This window comes from Diadema antillarum, unplaced genomic scaffold (genome assembly GCF_040938485.1).
Source record: "Diadema antillarum isolate AM-2024a unplaced genomic scaffold, OU_Dant_1.0 seq00000898_RagTag, whole genome shotgun sequence".
Classification (NCBI taxonomy): Eukaryota; Metazoa; Echinodermata; class Echinoidea; order Diadematoida; family Diadematidae; genus Diadema; species Diadema antillarum.
Genome location: NW_027271759.1, coordinates 79181 through 99169, shown reverse-complemented (window position 1 = coordinate 99169; position 19989 = coordinate 79181). Strand labels below are relative to the sequence as shown.

The window sequence follows — 19989 nt, the reverse complement described above, 5'->3', positions numbered from 1 at the left end:
AGTGTATACTATTTTTTTTTTTTGGGGGGGGGGGGGAACCCTCCGTTAATTGAAAGTATATATAATGTTTTTGTCCTAAAGTATATTACACTTAGCTCGGATTTCTTTTCATCCAGCAGTAACGAATAAAAATGTTTTGTCTTTAAAACTATCAATTCAATTATATCTCCACCAGTATTTATTTGAAACAATTCTTTATTAAACAAAACATCTCTGGTACTCACGGAAAAAAAAAACAACAACTCTGATACTGGAAACGATACTGGCGTACGAACGTCATGCAATATGCCAAAATTGATACAATCACATTTCTGCTTCCTCCTTTTTTTCTCAAATTTCACGGGGGATGATTGTACAGGCCATCCCCCCCCCCCCCCTCCTCCTCCATTTCAGGGGGAGAACATCCCCCACACCCCCCCCCCCCCCACCCCCTCCCCCGGGATTTACGCCCATGGATCAAACAATTTAAACATGATCTAGCTCCATTTTCATAAAATAAAAGACACATGTTGCCTGACAAACCACTGTTTATCAATGGCATTAATACTATTACTAGTATAATTATATACGAAGTACACGATTGCGCATGCGCAGTTATGATTGCTGGGTGCAGAATACTAACATGTAGGCTTTCAGTACAGTATTACGAGCATACACGTAGGGCGCATTGCATGCGCTTACGAGTGCGGATCGCGCAAATAAGACCTCGTGGACACATGGCGGACACACTAGGAGCAGGGAACTACAAGTAGTTGGATGCACATCGACGCTGAATCAAATTAACATGTTGGTCCTATTTGAATCGCCAGCTGGCTATGCCATTTTCAAGGTAGAAATCGATGCAGCAGTGTATTTTCAGTTTATAGTAGTTCTAGCTGCATGTGTCTTTGCGTAATTTTTATATTAACGATAGCCAAATTGAGTACTAAAGCTAGTCATGTGCAATCATTTTGTTTAGTCCCGCATACTGTGATGTATGTCTTGCTGGTGAGCTGAGCTGAGTGACTGACAGTCATTGATTTATAATGATGGTATCCATGCACCATGGGCATGAATTTCAGTTCTGTGTTGCATATGACAATTTCACTCACGAAATACGAAATTTGACATGAGTTCAAGAGCACTTCCACAACTCCTTGTCAAATGATTTCAGAACATGCACAAAATCACCCTACGTGACAACGTCCTAACCCCGGCGCGGGGCGCTGTGGGGTCGCTGCTGCGGTTACGTCCCTATAGCTAGGCTTAGTTAAATTCAGCTTAACCTAAAAAATTTTATCTGAGAAACAGAGTCTCCAAAGTCTGAATAATTTACTCTGATGACATGATGTTACCTGGATGTTACATTTACGCTTTTTCATGTTGGAATACCTTGATCCTGTCGATTAATTATAGTAGTAGACTTCTAGTACTGCTCTGCACGCAATTGGAACATTACACAAGCATGTAAATTTATACGCTCACTGCCAGCTGCCTGCAGTATTTTTTAAGGGGTGATCATTTGATCTGAATATGGTGATCACAGCGGCTTTATCGCTCTAGTGTCACTGAGTGTAGAATTGTGTATTGTCATTATCTCCTAGGCCTATGGTAGCCCCGGAGACCGCGCCGCCAGGTGCGGTCCTGGCGGCTTCCCCGCAGTTTCGCTTATGTTAGTTCAAGTATTCTGTGCGCTTGTGCAAGTGATTGTGAATTCTGTGAACATCGGTGAGCTGCTTATAAGACATCATTTTGTGCATCACAAGCAATGAAATGCATCAAACAGTCGCCGATGATAGTCATTTAGGTTTCATCGACCCATGTAAGTATTCCTAGTAGTTTCTGTTGAAAAATTAAGGAAATATAGCGCCGCAAAGGCACCCGTTTGTTCAACATGAAGATCTTTTATGGGAGCACGGCGCAGCCGCCACACTGCGTGTGGCGGCTGTCGCAGTTAGGCCTATGGTGTCTTTGAAAAGCGAAGTAAAATTTGTTTTTCCCTTTTCTTCTATTGTAGGCCCTAATGTAAAGCAAGTTACCCAGTGTTCAACAGCCTAAATTGCGGAAGCAAAATAGCGTGCATGATTCGAATGCCTGAGCTGCGATCATCGCTCGAACACCTGTGCTCATTGTTTGACCCCATATGTCTCTGCTTCGACATTCGCGACATACCGCGCCGTGCATTCGCCCTGCTTAGCGATATGAATAGATTAGCGCGGGAGAAACTGTATACCGGTACTGTACATAGTACATCGCACCATTAGTATGAGAGCGCAGTATACTTGGGTGACCCGCACCTCGTCATAGTTAATGTTTATGCATAACTTGTATTTGAATCACATTTCATCACTAAAATTCTATGAAACCCCACTCACATGCAGGAAAAATGCTGAAGATTGCAATAGAATCACAAGTTCACTGATCGATAACTAGAAATTTGCAGCTATCGTCGTCAAACACGAACGATGCAGAATAGTTGTACGCTAAGGAAGGGGCCCGCAACTTGTCACCCGCGCTCCCATAGACAAAACACGTAAAAGACGTGTTTGGGTGACCGTGATGCTCCCATAGACATACACGTAAAAGATTACGTGCAGGTGACCATATTAATGAGACTTCTACACGTATTCCTAACATAAATTTCAGATTTTGGCGAAAAACTCTTTGGTTTTCACCATAATTTGCTTGGTTGTGGTACTGTAGTTCTGCCAAGTTTCAAGTGTACTGAACACAGTGCCAGGCATAAATTATTGTTCAGTCTGTCGTAACAATTTTATATAGGGTGACGGTATTCGGACCTCTGGCGAGGTGCGGGCACCTCACTATTCTAGTACTCCATGTACTCCACGCTAGTGCGCTGTGCGAGAGATTCAACACATACTGTACATAACACGTTGCAATGGAACCAAGGCGATACCGTGAATTCTGGCATGGGTGGCATGCATATCGCGTAAACGCTACTTCAGAAACTGCACCCATTGTGGCTGACAATGATTTCGGGAGTCCGACGATGTGGCCCACTGTTGTGCTCTGCAGAACGTGTGGAGGTACACGTGTAGTTGCATAGTTTGAATTTCGCACTTGATTTGCGCCATTTTTTATGCATGAATTTCAGGGAATCTTTATTCGTAAGAGCGGTCTATTCATGGAAACGGTCGAATCGAGGGCCACTTGCTTTAAGTCTTACCGAAACTGAGCGGTTACTGTGACCAGTCTAGATGCGAAGTGTTCTAACTGTGAATAGTTAGTAGGAACTTGGTCTTGTACAGCCGTAATCACACCTAAAATCCAACTTTAAATGCTTGAATTGCATTAATTTTCATACATACAGATGCACAATCTGAAACTGAAGTGAGCCATCTAATGTGATGCAACAAATCCTTCCAGTGACCATCAGCAAAAAACATAACAAACAAGCAGAATAAAGTAATACACAAGTGATTTGTTGATAGCAAGTTGAATGAAGTTGATTGAGAAATGCAGTTCCCAGAACGCACATGGCCACACACAGACAGACGTCAGCACATACACTGTAGACACCTACACATTCATTTCTCTGCTGCCTTCTTTCTTACCTTACCACAATCATCACACACTGATTTTTAGCTCCAAATTTTTACTGATCTACTTCCCAGCACTGTCATACAAAGCAACATAATATCAGCATGATCAGAACATCTGGATTTTCCCTTTAAAATATAATGACTAAAATTTCAACTGCTTTAAAGGGGATGGCTAGTAACTGTTCAGTGGGAATGCTGGGGGATGATTGTTTCAATTCTTGTGGGATTCATTTAAAGAGTACATTATGGATCTATTGTTGTGTGAAAATTATTTGCTTCAGAATGGTCCTATATTCAAGTAATGTGCAGTTTAATGTTTCCAGGTTAGCATGCCTGTACAGTGACAGGGCAATTAAACTGTACATTACTTGAATATGAGACCATTCTGAAGCAAATAATTTTTACGCAACAATAGATATAAATGTACTCTTAAATGAATCCCATAAGGATTGGAACAATCACTTCCCAGCATTCCCACTGATTCCCACTGATCAGTAACTAGCCATCCCCTTTAAATCACCTGTGTGTGTAACCTTGTGGCCTCCACTTTTCAGTTGCTGGATGAGAAAAAGCTTCAGCAAGTTGATGATCTGTACAAGTCATTTGCATCACCAGAGACTGCCGGCAAAGTGTAAGTTTTGAATGCAGTGGAACAAGATTCTCATATTAATACAGAGTGCAAGCATGGGGAATCTTTCTTGAGTCATCAATAATATCAAGCGACAAAGCGATACATTACCGAGTCTTGTGGATCACAGCTTGATAAGTCCATGCTAACAATATGGGAAATGTGAATATTCTGCCTCTGACTGACTTTATGTCACAATTTTCGTCTGGTTGTATGCAGAAAGACTTATTACCTTTAGTAAATACTATTTCCAGTATCAGAGTTTGTTTTTTTCATGAGTATAAACACATTGTATTTCTCTGTGAAGGTTGTGCTTTACCCAGAAAATATATGATCCAGGGAAATGCTAATATCTTCATTTCATTTTGCCACCATTTGTGACAGTAGGTAGAGAAAAGATTGCTGTCTGACATACCAATATCTTGTGAAAGTTGAGTCGGTCAACCCCAATGATGCGTTTTGGTCCATTACAGACTCCGAGAATCCTAATCTGTGACTTAATGAGGGCTTTGATCTGGCCTGTCACATTTGATGTGGTTGCATTTATTTTTTCTTAGTGTATGCATCTCCTTTTGATATATTTAAAGAGAAGAGGCTGTGTCAAAATGAAACAGTAATCATCTTTTCTTCTTTTCCTCTATATTTCTTTTCATTTGTTTATTTTTGTTGTTGTAGATTTAAATAGTATGATGTGCTATGAACCGCAACCAGTGTCTGTGATGTAAGGAATGTAATCTTACAATAGTCAGTGATCAAATCAGATGTTCAAAACATGTCATCGTGTTTGTAATTCATAATATGCTCTTCTACTGTATGTTGACTTAATTTCTAGAATCAAACTGAAGCAGTTTGAGAAGTTTCAGGACACAACAGAAGCTTTAGCAGGTGAGTTCATGAAGCTTATGGTGACTGTATCATTATTCAACAAAGTGATTAGCAAGTAACTTATGCTCTTTAAAGAGAAGATGAATATGGCTTGCTATTTTTTTCTTGCATTTCACACATACTGTATGGAAGATCATTTATTTATGAATATGCCAATAGCTTGCTTGGCTGCAAGAATATGTCTTTAGGTGTGATACTATACTGCAATGTATTGCAAGTTATTGTGTCTCGTATGTTTGTGTGTTCTCTCTCAGCTGCGACAGCTTTAGTGGAAGGGAAGCTTGGCAAGGGTTTGAAGAAAATCTTGAAGAAAGTCGTCGCCAAGGATGCACAGGCTGAGCTTGCTGTTGCAGATGCAAAGCTGGGAAACATCATCAAGGTAATGATGTAGAATTCACAAAAGGGGTTTGGTGGATCATGGTGCATACATTCCCAGCAGTGTGTGTACAACATAGAGATTGATGTCAGGAGCAGGTAGAGTATGATTGAGAAGCTTGCATGTGAAACATCGGTAATACTGCATTGTTAAGCCACAGAAAGAGAGAACAAAAAGGGAGCAGAAGTTATGGGGATTGTTTTAAGATCGAGCCACTTTATACACTGTCTTGATATACTTGCTCCATGACTGTTGGTGCACCAGAGATGATAGTTTTAATGTCACCTTTAATATGTACTCATGAAAATGGGATAAATCATTTTAGTAGATTTTATCTTCTCTTCAAAAAAAATTGTCACTCATACACAAAATCAATTCTTATTGAAATGACTGATGCTTATGTTGTCAAATGTTTTTGACCTGTTTAAGTTATCAAAAAACACTACTGTACTCTCGTAAATTTTGTTTTCAGGATAAACTCAACATGACCTGCGTTCACAACTCGTCCATCTCTGAGCTGATGCGTGGAATCAGATCCCAGTTTGACAGCCTGGTTCCCGGTTTGCCCGGTAGGGAGATGACAGCCATGACATTGGGTCTAGCACACAGGTAAATGAGTGCATGGGACTATGGATCCATGTACCAGGTATTGGTAGGGGTTATTATCTTTACATCGTGTATGAAAAGAAGTATTTTTTTTTTCTTCTTCTTCTTTTCTTTTCTTTTCTAAATTATAAACAGTTAAATTTCCTTGGTATCTTTTATAAGCCACCAAATTCCATGTAAAAGTGATATAATAGTATTAAAAAGATTAGAAATTGCATATGACTCCCAAGAGCCTGTGCCACGTTTTTAGCTGCAAACTGCAAGCTTTGGTACTGGCAAAAACAAACCAATTCTAATAAAACGTGGCTCCCTCCTTTTATTAGGATCGCTTTGTTTTGGATATCTCAGCCATTTCAAAACCAATTTTCTACAAATTAACTTTGAATTACTCTTAGAATTATATGCTCTTTCACATCTTGTAACAGGTTTCTCATAATCTCAAAAAATTATAATTAAAAAGATGTTAGAAACCTGAAACTCCATCTCAACCGAAACTATACCAACCCTTTAAATCTTTCAAAGTAAGTGATGTTGTTCAATGAAAACAATATTGATATAGTAATAAACCATAGGGGACTTTTGCTTCATTACTGCTGTAGTAAATATCCATTGTTGGAGGATTCTTGTGTATATGTGCTTATTTGCAGACACTGGACAGAAAACTTGTTTTTATATTTCAATTTTCTTTTTGTCACAGTTTGTCAAGATACAAGTTGAAGTTCAGCCCGGATAAAGTGGACACGATGATTGTTCAAGCGATTTGTAAGGAAACATTTTTGCTTGTTCTGCTCCTCTTTTGTAAAATGAGTGGGAATATGGCAGAATTTCTGGTACATACAGTGCATAATCTGATTTAAAATCATTGCTGTAATTGTATTTTGGTATTGTGTATTTGGTATTGGTATTGCTCTTCAAATGGTTTCTTTTGTGAATGCATTGCATATCAATAAATGATTGCATTTTAGTCACTGGTTGTAAAGGTACCATATAAGTTAACCTTTTCAGAACTTGTATGTATGTGGCCAAAGGTCTGTTAGGATTTTATTATTATTGTTATGGTTTTTTTTTTTTTTTTTGCTTGTATTGTCATGAGAGTGTGATTGCAATTGAATTCATTTTTTAAACTGATATTATAAGGTCTAAAATTTTTATTATTGCAGATTGCCCTTGAGGAATTTTTTTTTTTCATGTTGTGGGTAAGGTCTTTTCAATCTCACACTCATCACAGGATAGAGGAATACAGTGTACTTTGTGTGAATTCAGTATTGACTTTTAGCTTTCCATTCTTTTATATTCATGAATTGTTTTACTATGAGGTAAATTGATCTGCTTTTTCACCCAACTTCAGCTCTGTTAGATGACTTGGACAAGGAGCTAAATAATTACGTCATGCGGTGTAGGGAGTGGTATGGCTGGCATTTCCCAGAGTTGGGAAAAATCATCACTGACAATCTCGCATTTGCAAAAACAGTACTTCACATGGGTAAGTGTTGATAAGTTAGGAAATTATTGAATGTAAGGTTAACCAAGTTTTCTTGTAATTGTAATTGAATAATTATTTGTTTAGGTAATGTAGAGATGGCAGAAGGAGTGTTAAAGTTTTTATCTTTCTCTTTAATGAGTCTATTACCGAAAAGAATATTGTTTTCTAATTGAATGGTATAGTTTTTAATAAGTCCCCTTTAAAATGGAATACTGATTCCAACATTAGAAGTTTTTTTCTCTCTGTTGGCTTCTTGTTTGTTTGTGTGTATGTGTGTGTGTGTTTTACTTCCCTATTTGCTGTGAAAAAGAGGTGTTGATTTCAATGAGTGTTGCTAACCAGTAAACACAAATACAAAGTATCTCCACTTGAGACTGGAAAGAAAGGTTGTAGTACATTTTGGTGGTAAATAGGAAAAGTGGAGGACCATAGAAGAGGTTCCATGACGTTGAAAACTTGTTGCCTATTGAGGGGCTAAAACTCAACACAAGTACATGTACATCTTCTATTAAATGCAAAGCTCTAGCACATGGTGTGCATACCACATACCGGCCTGCCTGGCTGGCCTGATAAAATAGTACACAATGATGAGACTTTGGATGTAACACTTACACTCACCCACATGTATGGAGCCCCCATATGCAGACTTTGCCCTTTGGTAAGTTGACCCATGACTTGATGACATCATTGGAACTACGTCTATAGGAGGGGTGTCAAAAGGACGTGCTATCAGCTTGAAAGGAATCGTATGGTTTAGGTTCAGACCTATCTTTAGGTGTCTTAACTTTTTTTGTTGAGATGATGAAAAACCTTTTAAGAAATATGAAAGGGCATGTAATTCCAAGGGGAATTCAACATTCATTTGATGAAAATTGGTTTTGAAATGGCTGAGATATCCAAATAGAGCAATCCTATCAAAAGATGGGACCCAACTTTCATTACGGTCGCTTTGTTTTACTTTTTTTGGATGTCTCAGCAATTCCAAACCCGATTTTCATCAAACAACCTTCAAATTCCTGTTTAGAATGGTATGACCTGTACTGTTTCGTAAGTGTTTTCTTGGTGCAGTGTATCTCACACAAAGTTTAAAGCCCAAATCTCACCTCCACCAATACTCTATCATCCCTTTGATAGCAAGGATCTGTTTCCTTCTCTCTACTGTAATTGTAGGTGTGAGAACGAATGCAGCCACCACAGATTTTTCGGAGATTCTCCCTGAGGAGCTAGAGGAGCAGCTAAAGCTGGCTGCAGAAATATCGATGGGCACGGAGGTCTCGGAGGAAGACATCCTCAACATTAAGTACCTCTGTGAGCAGGTGGGTTGTGGAGCAGCCGGCTCAGCTGGCCCCAGAATTGACCATGATTTTGAACTTTTAAGACCCGAATTCACAAAGGTGGTACAATTTAAACCATGGTTTAACCGTGGACAATTTGTTATGGAGCGCCAAGTGTGGCATGGCCTATTTTGTTACGAAATCAGTCATATCGTTGACAAAATGTTGTCATTTTGCAACGAAATGATCATTTTGTTAATGAAATGACTGATTTCGTAAAGAAATAGGCGATGCCTTACTTGGCGCTCCATACAAATTGTCCATGGTTTAAACCATGGTTTTAACTGTACCACCTATGTGAATTCGGGCAATACAGTTTGTATTTTCCCATTCAGTTATTATGAAGTTGAACTGGTAAAACAAGCTAAGAATTAAACCAAGTAAATGACAGTGAAAGATTGTGGCTCCTTTTTGTGTGTTTACAGGTTATAATTAGTTGCAACTATTTGAAGAAATCAACGAGCCTGTCTCAGAAGGGAATTAAGTAATTGATCACAAACATGCACTCAATTTTAATTTTGGTGACCTATATTAAAGGAAAGTGTGTTGCAAATGATCATTACTGTTTGATAAGAAGTTGAAATTAACTAAGATACAGTGATTTTTTGTGGTCACATCAGCAACATGGTTTGCCATTTTAGACAAAACATGGATAGCTACTATTAATATTTGTGGTCATCGGATATCTATTCAGTTACTTGGTGTAAACAGTGTGAAAGACAGGAAAACATACAGAGCAGCTTTGGAGATTGTTAAATTCCCATCGGTGATGTAAACAGAGTCTGAAATGATGAATAATGATTATTATTTTCTCTATTTCGTCACTACCACTGAGATGGGAAGAAACTCTTGCTGCTCTATAGGAAGAAGAGTATAGTAGGGCACAAAAGACAGTTAGGGTTGGATAAAAGCTTCTTGGATTTCAGAAAAGGTAGGAGAAGCCCTAAACCAGATGCTCTGTTAAAAGGAAAGAATATATTCTCTCAATTTCTGAGATGAGACATGTCGCAGCTAAAGGACGAGTAGTGTTTCCACGTTAATAATGAGACAGTTTTGAAGGAGAAATACTGGAAAATTAGTATTTCATGATTTACTATACCAGTTTACTACTGCATTACCTTTGCCATTGTTCATGCAAACACTGAAGAAGTAATGATGTTGATATATTGTAGATAATTAAGTGTTCTTACTCTGTCGCATATTCATAATGGTCATTATGAATCCTTGTACAGCTGGAAGTAGCTGTAGTTGCATCTTTGCTTGTGGATACATCATGTCATTATTGCTTGTTTTGCCACAAGCATTGTTTTTACCTGTGCAATTCTACTGCAAAGGTTATGATGTATGTGGATTTTTGTTTTTCTCCATAACTTGTGGCCACACAACAGGTTGTTGAGATCACAGACTACCGGACCCAGCTGTATGACTACTTGAAGAACAGAATGCAGGCAATCGCACCCAATCTGACTACACTCGTAGGAGAGCTTGTCGGTGCCAGGCTTATATCACACGCAGGTAAGTTTGATGCTAAACCTATATACTAACATCCTGAATAATACATGTATGTCCAAAGTTGGCAATGCTGTTTAGATAGCATATTAATCATTGTAAGTATAGGAAACCAGTTAACCTGTTGGTATCACCTACCCTTACTGTGTTGATTCTTGCCCATCTGAAGGATGGGCGAAAATTTTCAGTCAACATTTTCAGTCAGATCCACAACCTGGCTTTACCAGTGTAAAATGCATTCATAATAATACATAAACTAGATATATCGCTACGGCGACTGATATGCCTCCGCCATAATGCATGGTTCTCCTAATAGGTCTATAGTACAATGTCTTGACAACGTGTGATGACAGTTTCAAACAATTGGCAAAATATTAAAATGACAGGTTTGACACAAATGTGCTGAATGTTCACTTTCCTAGAACTAGGTTCAATTGGATGAATGATTAAAATGTCAGAGTGCAGGTATTTGGGGAACTGATGACTTTTACTTGACTTTTGACCCTTTTATAAGTTTAAGCATTGAGTTATTTTTCAAGGTATTGAGAAAAAGTATAATTTCAGTATCAAATGGGAAAATAGCATTATCTAAACCTGGCCTTTGACCTTTGACCTCACAGTTCCAAAGAGAATCACTGTTAGGTTGAACATGTATAGATATGTAAGTTTCATGATGATACCTTGAGTTACTTTTGATATATGGAGGAAAAAGTGCAATTCAGCACTTTCACTTGACCTTTGACCTTTTGACCTTTGACCTTTTGGCAAGAAACTTCCCACAGAATATATATTGGGTAATACATGTATACATCAAGTTAAAAAAAAAAGAAACCTTCATTCATTGCATAAATATAAGGAAAGTAGTGATATTTTGAGGAGTTGACCTTGACCTTTGACCCCCTGACCTTTGACCCATGACCCCCAATGTCCCTAGATAATCACTGCCCATCGGTACAAGCATATATACTGAGTTCCATGAAGATACCTTGAACCATTTGTGAGATATGGAGAAAAACATGAAATTTCAAATTTTTTTTTCACAAAATAACCTGTGACCTTTGACCTTTGACCCTGTGACCCTAAAATCCACACAAAGTATTATCCCCCAAGGATATACCCTCATACCAAGTTTGATGTAAAACCACCGCACGGTTCTTGAGATATCGACAAAAACAAAACGGGACGGACGGACGGACGGACGGACGGACGGACGTACAGACGTACGGACGTATGGACGGACGGACGGACGGACGGACGACCCGAAAACGTAATGCCTCCGGCCACTTCGTTGCGGAGGCATAAAAACAATCATGCTTACCTAGCGAAACCAAACTCGCATTCGGACAAGTAAAAATGAAAATGCAGTTGCCTGCTTGAAGTATTCAGCCCTAGCCTGAATGACTATTTTGGCAAATGGTAGAAAGAATTACAGTGTACTGCCCTCCATGTAAAGTGTTCCTGGCATTGAGCCAATGGGGGAATATAAAGCCATGATTAGTGGTAGTAATACTAATAGGAGATGTCTGTTTATTCTGCCTTTCCACCATGTTGTGGTGTGTAAAGCACTTTGCAGTGAATTTTATCTTATAGACCCCAGTTATTTGGCTCAAACATGCACGTAATGTACACTCTCTCCACCCTCCAGGGAGCCTTCCAGGCAAGCTGCCAAATTATGTTAACAAATGCTACATCCAACCACATAAACATGAAGCTATCAACGTGGTACCTATTTATACCAGTGTTAACATCCGTGAGTGTTACAGGCACTCAATCGTGGCGAGTGGTTTGTGCGGCATGGAGACAAACGCAACACGCTGCCTCCCCCATTCTGTATCAAATGTAGTGACCCTCGAATGAGAATAGCGCTGGCTCAATGGGTCAGCGAACAAAACGCTAGGCTACAAGAGAGCTCCCTGTGCTAATCTTCTAACCCAAAATGGCTGTCCGAGCGAGCCACGAGAGCTTCCGAATGGACGCACACTCTCAGTGCGCATGCGCATGAAGAGAGGCCAAAAGAGCCACGCGTCTTCTGGCCTCTCTCCTCCAATCACCGCAGCTCGCAGTGACAATATTTGTGTATGATGCGTACACACACACGCGCGTCTTCTGGCCTCTCTCCTCCAATCACCGCAGCTCGCGGTGACAATGTTTGTGTATGATGCGTACACACACACGCACACACACACACACACACACACACACACACTTGTCCCAGTGGTAGCATTGTCCCACACGTTTATGGATGTAGCACCGAGTCTGGCATTGTGCAATTGCATGCACAAACTTCGGTCGTTCGGAGTTTACGTACCATTAGGGATGGCGATCGGCTGCCTTTAACATCAGTAGGACCTCAACTATCCGGCCATCGATAATCTGGATTCTCTGTCATCCGCATGCTGACTGGCTGACATTCTTTTAAATATTTTCATGTATTTTCAGTGCCAAATCTCAATCAAAACAAACATTCAACCATTATCGTGTGAATACATGATCGGGCATATTCCAATCATTGCAGCAGACTGTAGCTTTTAAGTCAGTTCGTAACATGATGTCAGTGACTTGTGTTGTGCTTGCATTGGCACTGCATGAGTGCACATCAATGGTTACAGTACAGTGGAGCGGAAGTATTCGACGAGTCACAATATCAGTGTCATTGTCGGACAGTATTAAACAAACAACAGATGAAGGGATATTTTACTTACATTTCATTTTATTTCTGTATCAACTTATAAAGTATGAAACATGACAATGCCATGGAAATAATCATAATGTCTGTAAATTTGAATTTGTAATAACATGTGTATACCCCTAACATGATATACTAGAAAGTGCTGTATTTGAGCATACAGGTATCTCTCTTGTCCAGCCAAAGTGATTATCCGGACGCCTGCGGTTCCCGACGTGTCCGGATAATAGAGGTCCTACTGTACCTGTAATGCAAAAATGAAACATTTTCTCTCCTGTTTGTGATTTTCTTCTGCAGGTTCGTTGATGAATCTGGCCAAGCACCCAGCCTCAACGGTCCAGATCCTGGGGGCAGAGAAAGCCCTGTTCAGGGCCCTGAAGACCAAGAAAGACACACCCAAGTATGGTCTCATCTACCACGCCTCTCTGGTGGGACAGACAAATACCAAGAATAAGGGAAAGGTGAGGCAACAATGTTTGCAGGTTGCAGTAATGTCACGGTCTCTGTTTTCCTCTGCCTAGTACAAAGGGATGGAAGGCAGCAAGTAACTAACAGTTTAAGCCAAATCTTTGGACTTACGAGATTTTGTATTTGCAATGTTGCACATGCCTGGCAGAAGGACATTTATGTGAATTTTGTTCAAACAGGTATTTATTGTTTCTGTGGAAATTTTGGTAAAAAAGGTGTTATACGACATGGTCAGCAACAATCCAGCAATGTAACAGAGATCCATGTTTTATTGCTTAAGAATATTAGGTACTTCAGCATTTTGTTTTGTTTTGTTGTTTGTTGTTGTTGTTGGCATTGTTGTTGTTGTTGTTGTTGTTGTTGTTGTTGTTGTTGTTGTTGTTGTTGTTGTTGTTGTTGTTGTTGTTGTTGTGATGTACATGTATATAGGATTCTTTCTGCATGCTACCCAACATAATATTCTAGGAAAGTAGTGAAAGTTTCATATGAAGGGCATTGGGAACTAATAGTCCTTCATAGATGGAGAAATGTGTGTTTACAACAACTAATTGCAATTTGGTATCATTTATATCATGGTTGAACACTGCTTTATTTGGGTCTTGCTGCTTCGATAGAATTCTTATCGGAAAAAGAACCAAAGAAAAATTGTATTAACTGTTCCCACCTTATTTAAATTGTATTAACTTTGTAACAATGATAGTAACAGAAATTGTGGTAATCATAACAGTAGTGATAATGATATATCAATAATGTAGGTAATATAATGCAGCATATCATCTATATAGTAGCACCACCAAAAAAAAAAAAATGCTTACTTCTATTCACATGTGAGAAAAACATGGAAAGAAAAAAAAGGTAAAGAAGTCTTATCCAACAAATTTTGAGCAGACTTATAATGTGATTATGAATTGTTCTGTTTCAGATGTCAAGAATGCTAGCAGCCAAGACATCGCTAGCCATCAGGTACGATGCCCTCGGGGAAGACACGAGCAGTGAGCTTGGTCTGGAGAGCAGGGCCAAGATTGAGGCAAGACTAAGAAGTCTTGAAAGAGGAGAGGCAAGTCACATTTTCTTTAGTCCCGTGCATATCTTCTTATGCTACCCATTTTACCTGAATAGTCACAACCTTAACGCCAGTGAAATGCTAGCCTTTCAATGTCTTTGGAGTGATTCTGTAAACCCTGTCTTTCTAAGCTGTTGTGCAGACAGATTTACCGTAAATATATACATGCAAGATTAGAGCTACTGATGTCCAGTAATAATGTGGTGATCCTGCATGCTGAGAAAGGAGAGGTCCTATAGAAGTTCTGAGTCATACAAAAGGTATAAGAATAATTTACTGTATCGATGGTGATTGTAGGTATTGATAATATTAAAGCCACAGATGAAAGAGAATTTGAGCAAATTGAACAAGTAAGAAGAAAATCACATCAACCTTGTGATGCGAGCTAGTACTGACATGGCATCAAGTGAGAACCTTATAAATGCCATCTTGCATTTTTTTCATATCTTGGAAAGCATATTACACTTTTTTGGCATTTGATGGATAACTTCTTGATTAGCGTGTAGATTTTTTTTTTTTTTTTTTTTGGGGGGGGGGGAGGCATTTCCACTCATTAGATATAGGTTATTTATGTCTTTTTGCTAAGGTACATTGATTATTGCTTTAATTATTGTATCAACTGTATGCACAGAGATATGTTTGTAAAAACAAGAATGAACAGTTGAAACTGTCTGTGATGTGAATTTGCTGGATTATGAAATCCATGATTATCATTAATCCAATTCGTCACTACCGCTGAGACAGTATCGTCAAGTGAGAATTAGCGTAGCTAAATCATCCCTGGAAACATTTGTAAAATGGATAATTTCTTCATTTGATGATGAACTCTCAAAAGGTATAATGAATCATTCTTCTTGTGGGCAACTAAATGCAGACTGAGGATGCTGGTTGAAAGAAAAATTGGTACCAGCTGCAGTGTGATCTTTTAATTGGAAGAAAAACCTAAATCTTTCCTCACAGGAGCGAAGGCTGTCCGGAACCGGCAAGGCGAAGGCAAAGTTCGACAAGTACCAGCACAAGAGTGAGGTGAAGACCTACGACCCAGGCATGGACTCCACGCTTCCCTCCGTGCCAAAGAAGCGGAAGATCGAAGAGGTGAATGGGGAGGACGAGGAGAACGATGAGCAGGCCGTCTTTGCATCGCCAGATGGAGAGCGGAAGAAGAAGAAAAAGAAGAAGAGGATGTCGGAAACAGAAGAAGTTGCTGTGAAAGAGGAGCCAGAGGAAGAAACAGGTTGGTGTCGTAGGCCGCGTTAGAGTGCTCAAAAGCAAGCCAAACATACCGTACTGTACCTTACCACTGCCAGATTCTGAGTGTTTGAGCGCTCTGTAGAGATTGTATGGGCTATTTTGGGACTTGAGTCAGATGGTTCACACATTTTGTAGCAACCAACACATTCACTTTGCACACTAACACCACATACAGGCGTCCCTAACAAAGAGAATAATCTGTTTGTATTATGACATCATGCATGTTATGCAGACTCTTCTCATGTCAGTAGATGCTTTGGATGGCATTCAAGCGTTCTCTGGTACAGCATGGCATGGCATGGTATGGTACGGTATGGTACATTTACGGAGTACATCGGGATGTGGTCCAATTTTGACTCTGTATGGTACAGTATCTTTAGGAGAGCGCTCAAACACCACCCTAGAGATGATATCACTTTGCAGTCAAGCGTACCCTAAAAAAAAAAAGCAGAGTGAAATTAGACAGATAATGGTAGAAATGTCACAAAAGTTATACATAAAATAAAATAAAAATACAAGGAGACCCTGTTGTAAGGAGGTCACTGGAAACCGTGGGAATTAAACACAGCATTTTGAAAAGTAGACCAGCTGTAGTATAAAGTAATGAATAATTGGGACCACCAAATTCACCTTGTTAAAAAGCAGTACCTCATAAGCAAGCTCTTCATAACAAGGTTTCCCTGTATTGGGTAATACATGTAATCACAATCAGCTGCAAAACGAGATGACAATGCCATATCTTCACAAGTCTTGACTGATGCTGAGACGGCTTCACTTAAATACAGTATCTTATGTGAGAAAGAAGGAATGGTATCCTTTTCCATTAGATAAATCCAGAATTGTTTTGACTTTGCAGCATTCGCTTGTCAGTTGGAGGAAGCTTATATTTTTTTGGTCGTGATAGCTCTTATGATATTTTCATTTAACAAATGGGAAAGTTGTCAAGCATGATAGATTGTTTGCGTTGCTGTCCAAACATACTGTATTATTGGGAACAGCAGTGTCCTGCATAATCATTGTACTGCGTTTCCTATGTGTTTTACTTTCACAAATGAAATCTTTTGCATGTGACAAGAATGCAGCCAGGTCATTATTTACAATGTTGTTGTATGACCATCTAACAGCATAATTTCATATAAAGTTAGGAAATATTGCACATGTAAAGAAACAGCCTTAAGTTGACCCCATTAGCTGGTGTGATGTAGAAATTTTCTGTAGGGTTCCAATGGCAGACACACTCATGTACACACCATGCTTTCTAAACTCTACTGAACAGTGCCAGAGGTATCTTCGGAGAAGAAGAAGAAGAAAAAGAAGAAGCAGCCCAAAGATGAGGATGTAGAGGCGGAACCAGAAGAAGAGGCAGCAGCAGAACCTGAGATGGTGAGTGCTAATGATATTTGTCTTTCTATAAAAACTGTTTACTAAGGGCCAGGTGTTTAGTTTGGACCCACAAATCCCATCCACTATCCTAGTAAGGTTGTTGCCTGAAAGTGTGTGCAGAATTTTATATTTTCTCAAAGGATACACTCTCAGCTTCATTATGTGTACAACACTGTACTGTGACTTTTGATTGATGCCATTCAGGGTGTTTTCGCTGGAATGTTTGTTGAATAGTGATTTCAAGGTTTCATGTCTTTTATTCCTGAATAATTTATAATGCGTGCATGCTGCTTACCTGAGCAATGAGGAGACAAGGCACAAGAGAAAGCCAAAAAACCATAAGGAGATGTCTCCTATTTGTTGAATTATGATGACAAAATGGAAGTGGCTTCCCACTCCAAACTTTGGTTGGCCCTGCCATAATTTGTCACTAGTAAGATTAAGTCCAGCTGAAGTGGATGATGTGAAATACCACTCTGAATCAGGAGGTGAAGCCTACTACAGACATTCCTGCCGACTCGACTACCCTAGTCTACTTTCCCTGTAACAAAGTGATTATTCGAGGATTTCATTTCCATTTCTACTTTGAGCCAAACCTGATAGGTGTGAATCAAACATAACATATTCTCTCTGCCTTTCAGTTGATTTGTGCAATTTTTTTTTTCAATGATGAGAACAAAAAAATATATATATATACATGTATGTCTTGACATTGAAGTTATTTTGCCTCTTTTCCGTCTTTCTTACACTTATAGCCCAGCTCAGAAAAGAAGAAAAAGAAAAAGAAGAAGAAGTCGCTTCCAGAAACTGATTGAGTAATCATCTTTCGAAGGGGAACAGTGAACAGTATTGTGTTATGAAATTGAACTGGGAATCATTTGTTTCCTAGTGCAAGGACTGTGTACAGTAACCATGAAGACTGACCAATACCAATCTCCATGGTAGAGGGGACAGTGCCAGGAGTTATGTCATCGAAAATCATCATTTTACGTTCTGCAGCTTCGTGAATGTTTCACAACGACGAAATTGGAATATTTGAGGAGCCGTGTATCAAAATTTAAAGTATTCTTGATCAAAAGTGTATAGTTAAATCTGCAAAATTCACTCAATATACTTCTTTGGATATTCATTTTTTTTCTCTCTCTCTAGTGAGTTGATGTATGGCCATGTTTTTTTTTTTGTTTTTTTTTTTTTTAAACAAAAGGTTTCTATACTGGGCCTTATGAACAACAAGACATTCATTTTGCTTGTGTTCTTTAGTGAGTCAAAGTATGGCCATGCTTGTTTGATTATACAAGACACTAGACACCATTTCTTTGTTCAACCTAGTTGTTTCCTTGTTTAAAAAAACATCAACTTAAGTTTTTCTGTCACTTTCAGGGATACAATGTCCATCATGTAGAAGTCTAGCTCCACGAGCTTTGCCGTGACTCATCTATGATATTTGGCAGTGGTATGCATTGGATAAAAGTTTTAATGAAGTCTAGTAGAATCATGTATTTATGCTGAATGAGTTCCTTTCCAAAGCGTCTGCAAAGTCCATAGCTAGGTAAGTACTCAAGTTTACATGAAGTTTTATGGTGTGTTATTCCTGAGAATATGTGAACATCGTTTAACTGATAATCAAATTGTATTTTTTTGTTTATTTGCCTTGAATCTTTCCCCTGCAGTTTAAGAGTTATTACCATGAAGAAGAAAAAAGTTTAACCCTACACATTTGGATTAGCATTATCAATGCACCATTCATACCGTGTACTTTCATGAGAATTTTTATAGATTGAATGATATTTGGAAGTAGAGCTGACTGGCACATTCATAAGAGAAAGGTGATTCACTAGTGCCTGGTACATCTAAATCCCAGTGTGCATGGGGCATAGATTGTAGTTGAAAGTTACTACTGTTAAAGCCCTTCTGCCTGGTGCCACATCAGAGATGTTTTACACAAGCTTGAAATCCATTCGTTAGCATTACACTGGGGTCAGAGAGAAAGCATGGCTTTGCATGACAAGTCCCAAGTATACTCGGGCAAGTTTCCATGGGAAATGCGTGTTGGAGCAAAATCAGTCCGTCCTCAACAGGTTAATGCACTGGCAAAAAAAAAGGCAGAATCATTGCAAAAGATTATACAACCGTTGTATCTCTGAATGGAATACCTGTTGATACACATTTTTTACTAGTGCCAAACACTTTTGCTGTGGGATAATTAATTTGTTCTTGAGAGTATCATTCTGTAAAGACAGATTTAAGCTGGCTTTAATTAATTTGCACCAAATTACTTGAAAGTGTATATATAAAAATTATGTAGACATGTATGAGGCATTCCTTCACATGTATGCTTTTATTTGTAAAATGTATTCTCATTAAAGTGTATTGTTGCCCCAGTATTGTACTGAAGTAAAATTTATGGAGTCCAGTATGTCAGTGCACAATTTTTTTAATGGCCAGTTCTTAACACAGTATGGTGGACTCTCATAAAATTGCCAATATAACTTTTGCTAGAGCCATTTAACTTTTTGTCTGCCCAAAAAATGAAGTTTCTTTGTATTTTGTGTTTGTAAAAATTATTTTTTGACATGATTTTGATTTAACAAAGTGATGTTACTGGTCTTGAGGAGCTTGAATGTAAATAAAGTTCTCTGTGTTGCAGAAAAGGTTTCTTCCTCATCCCTACACTGAAGCGTAGGTTAGGCCTATGCATTTATACAGTGTATACACCATAGACAGGCGAAGTGTATATTTACCCATGCTGTGTCGGTTCCTGTGCAGCTCTCTATG

At 38.9% G+C, this 19989-nt stretch overlaps 1 protein-coding gene and 1 non-coding gene across 2 annotated transcripts; both read left to right on the top strand.

The window, feature by feature from the left end:
• Positions 1–713: 713 nt before the first annotated feature.
• Positions 714–18029, top strand: LOC139741036 (nucleolar protein 58-like). Its single transcript, XM_071651626.1, has 14 exons — positions 714–829; positions 4097–4173; positions 5003–5055; positions 5310–5434; positions 5904–6040; positions 6735–6799; positions 7386–7520; positions 8691–8836; positions 10243–10369; positions 13347–13510; positions 14440–14574; positions 15541–15814; positions 17108–17214; positions 17970–18029. Exons 1-14 carry the CDS (start codon positions 785–787, stop codon positions 18027–18029), a joined length of 1650 nt encoding a protein of 549 aa, XP_071507727.1. The 5' UTR covers positions 714–784.
• LOC139741043 (small nucleolar RNA SNORD70) lies at positions 15241–15331 on the top strand. Its single transcript, XR_011711603.1, has one exon. It is a non-coding gene; the product is annotated as a small nucleolar RNA SNORD70 (small nucleolar RNA).
• Positions 18030–19989: the final 1960 nt, after the last annotated feature.

Excerpts from the sequence above, each read along its gene's own strand:
- LOC139741036 (XM_071651626.1), top strand. The coding sequence starts at position 785 with ATGTTGGTCCTATTTGAATCGCCAGCTGGCTATGCCATTTTCAAG. Across the intron at positions 13,511-14,439 it reads ATACCAAGAATAAGGGAAAG|ATGTCAAGAATGCTAGCAGC; the intron begins GTGAGGCAACAA and ends GTTCTGTTTCAG. Across the intron at positions 17,215-17,969 it reads CAGCAGCAGAACCTGAGATG|CCCAGCTCAGAAAAGAAGAA; the intron begins GTGAGTGCTAAT and ends TTACACTTATAG.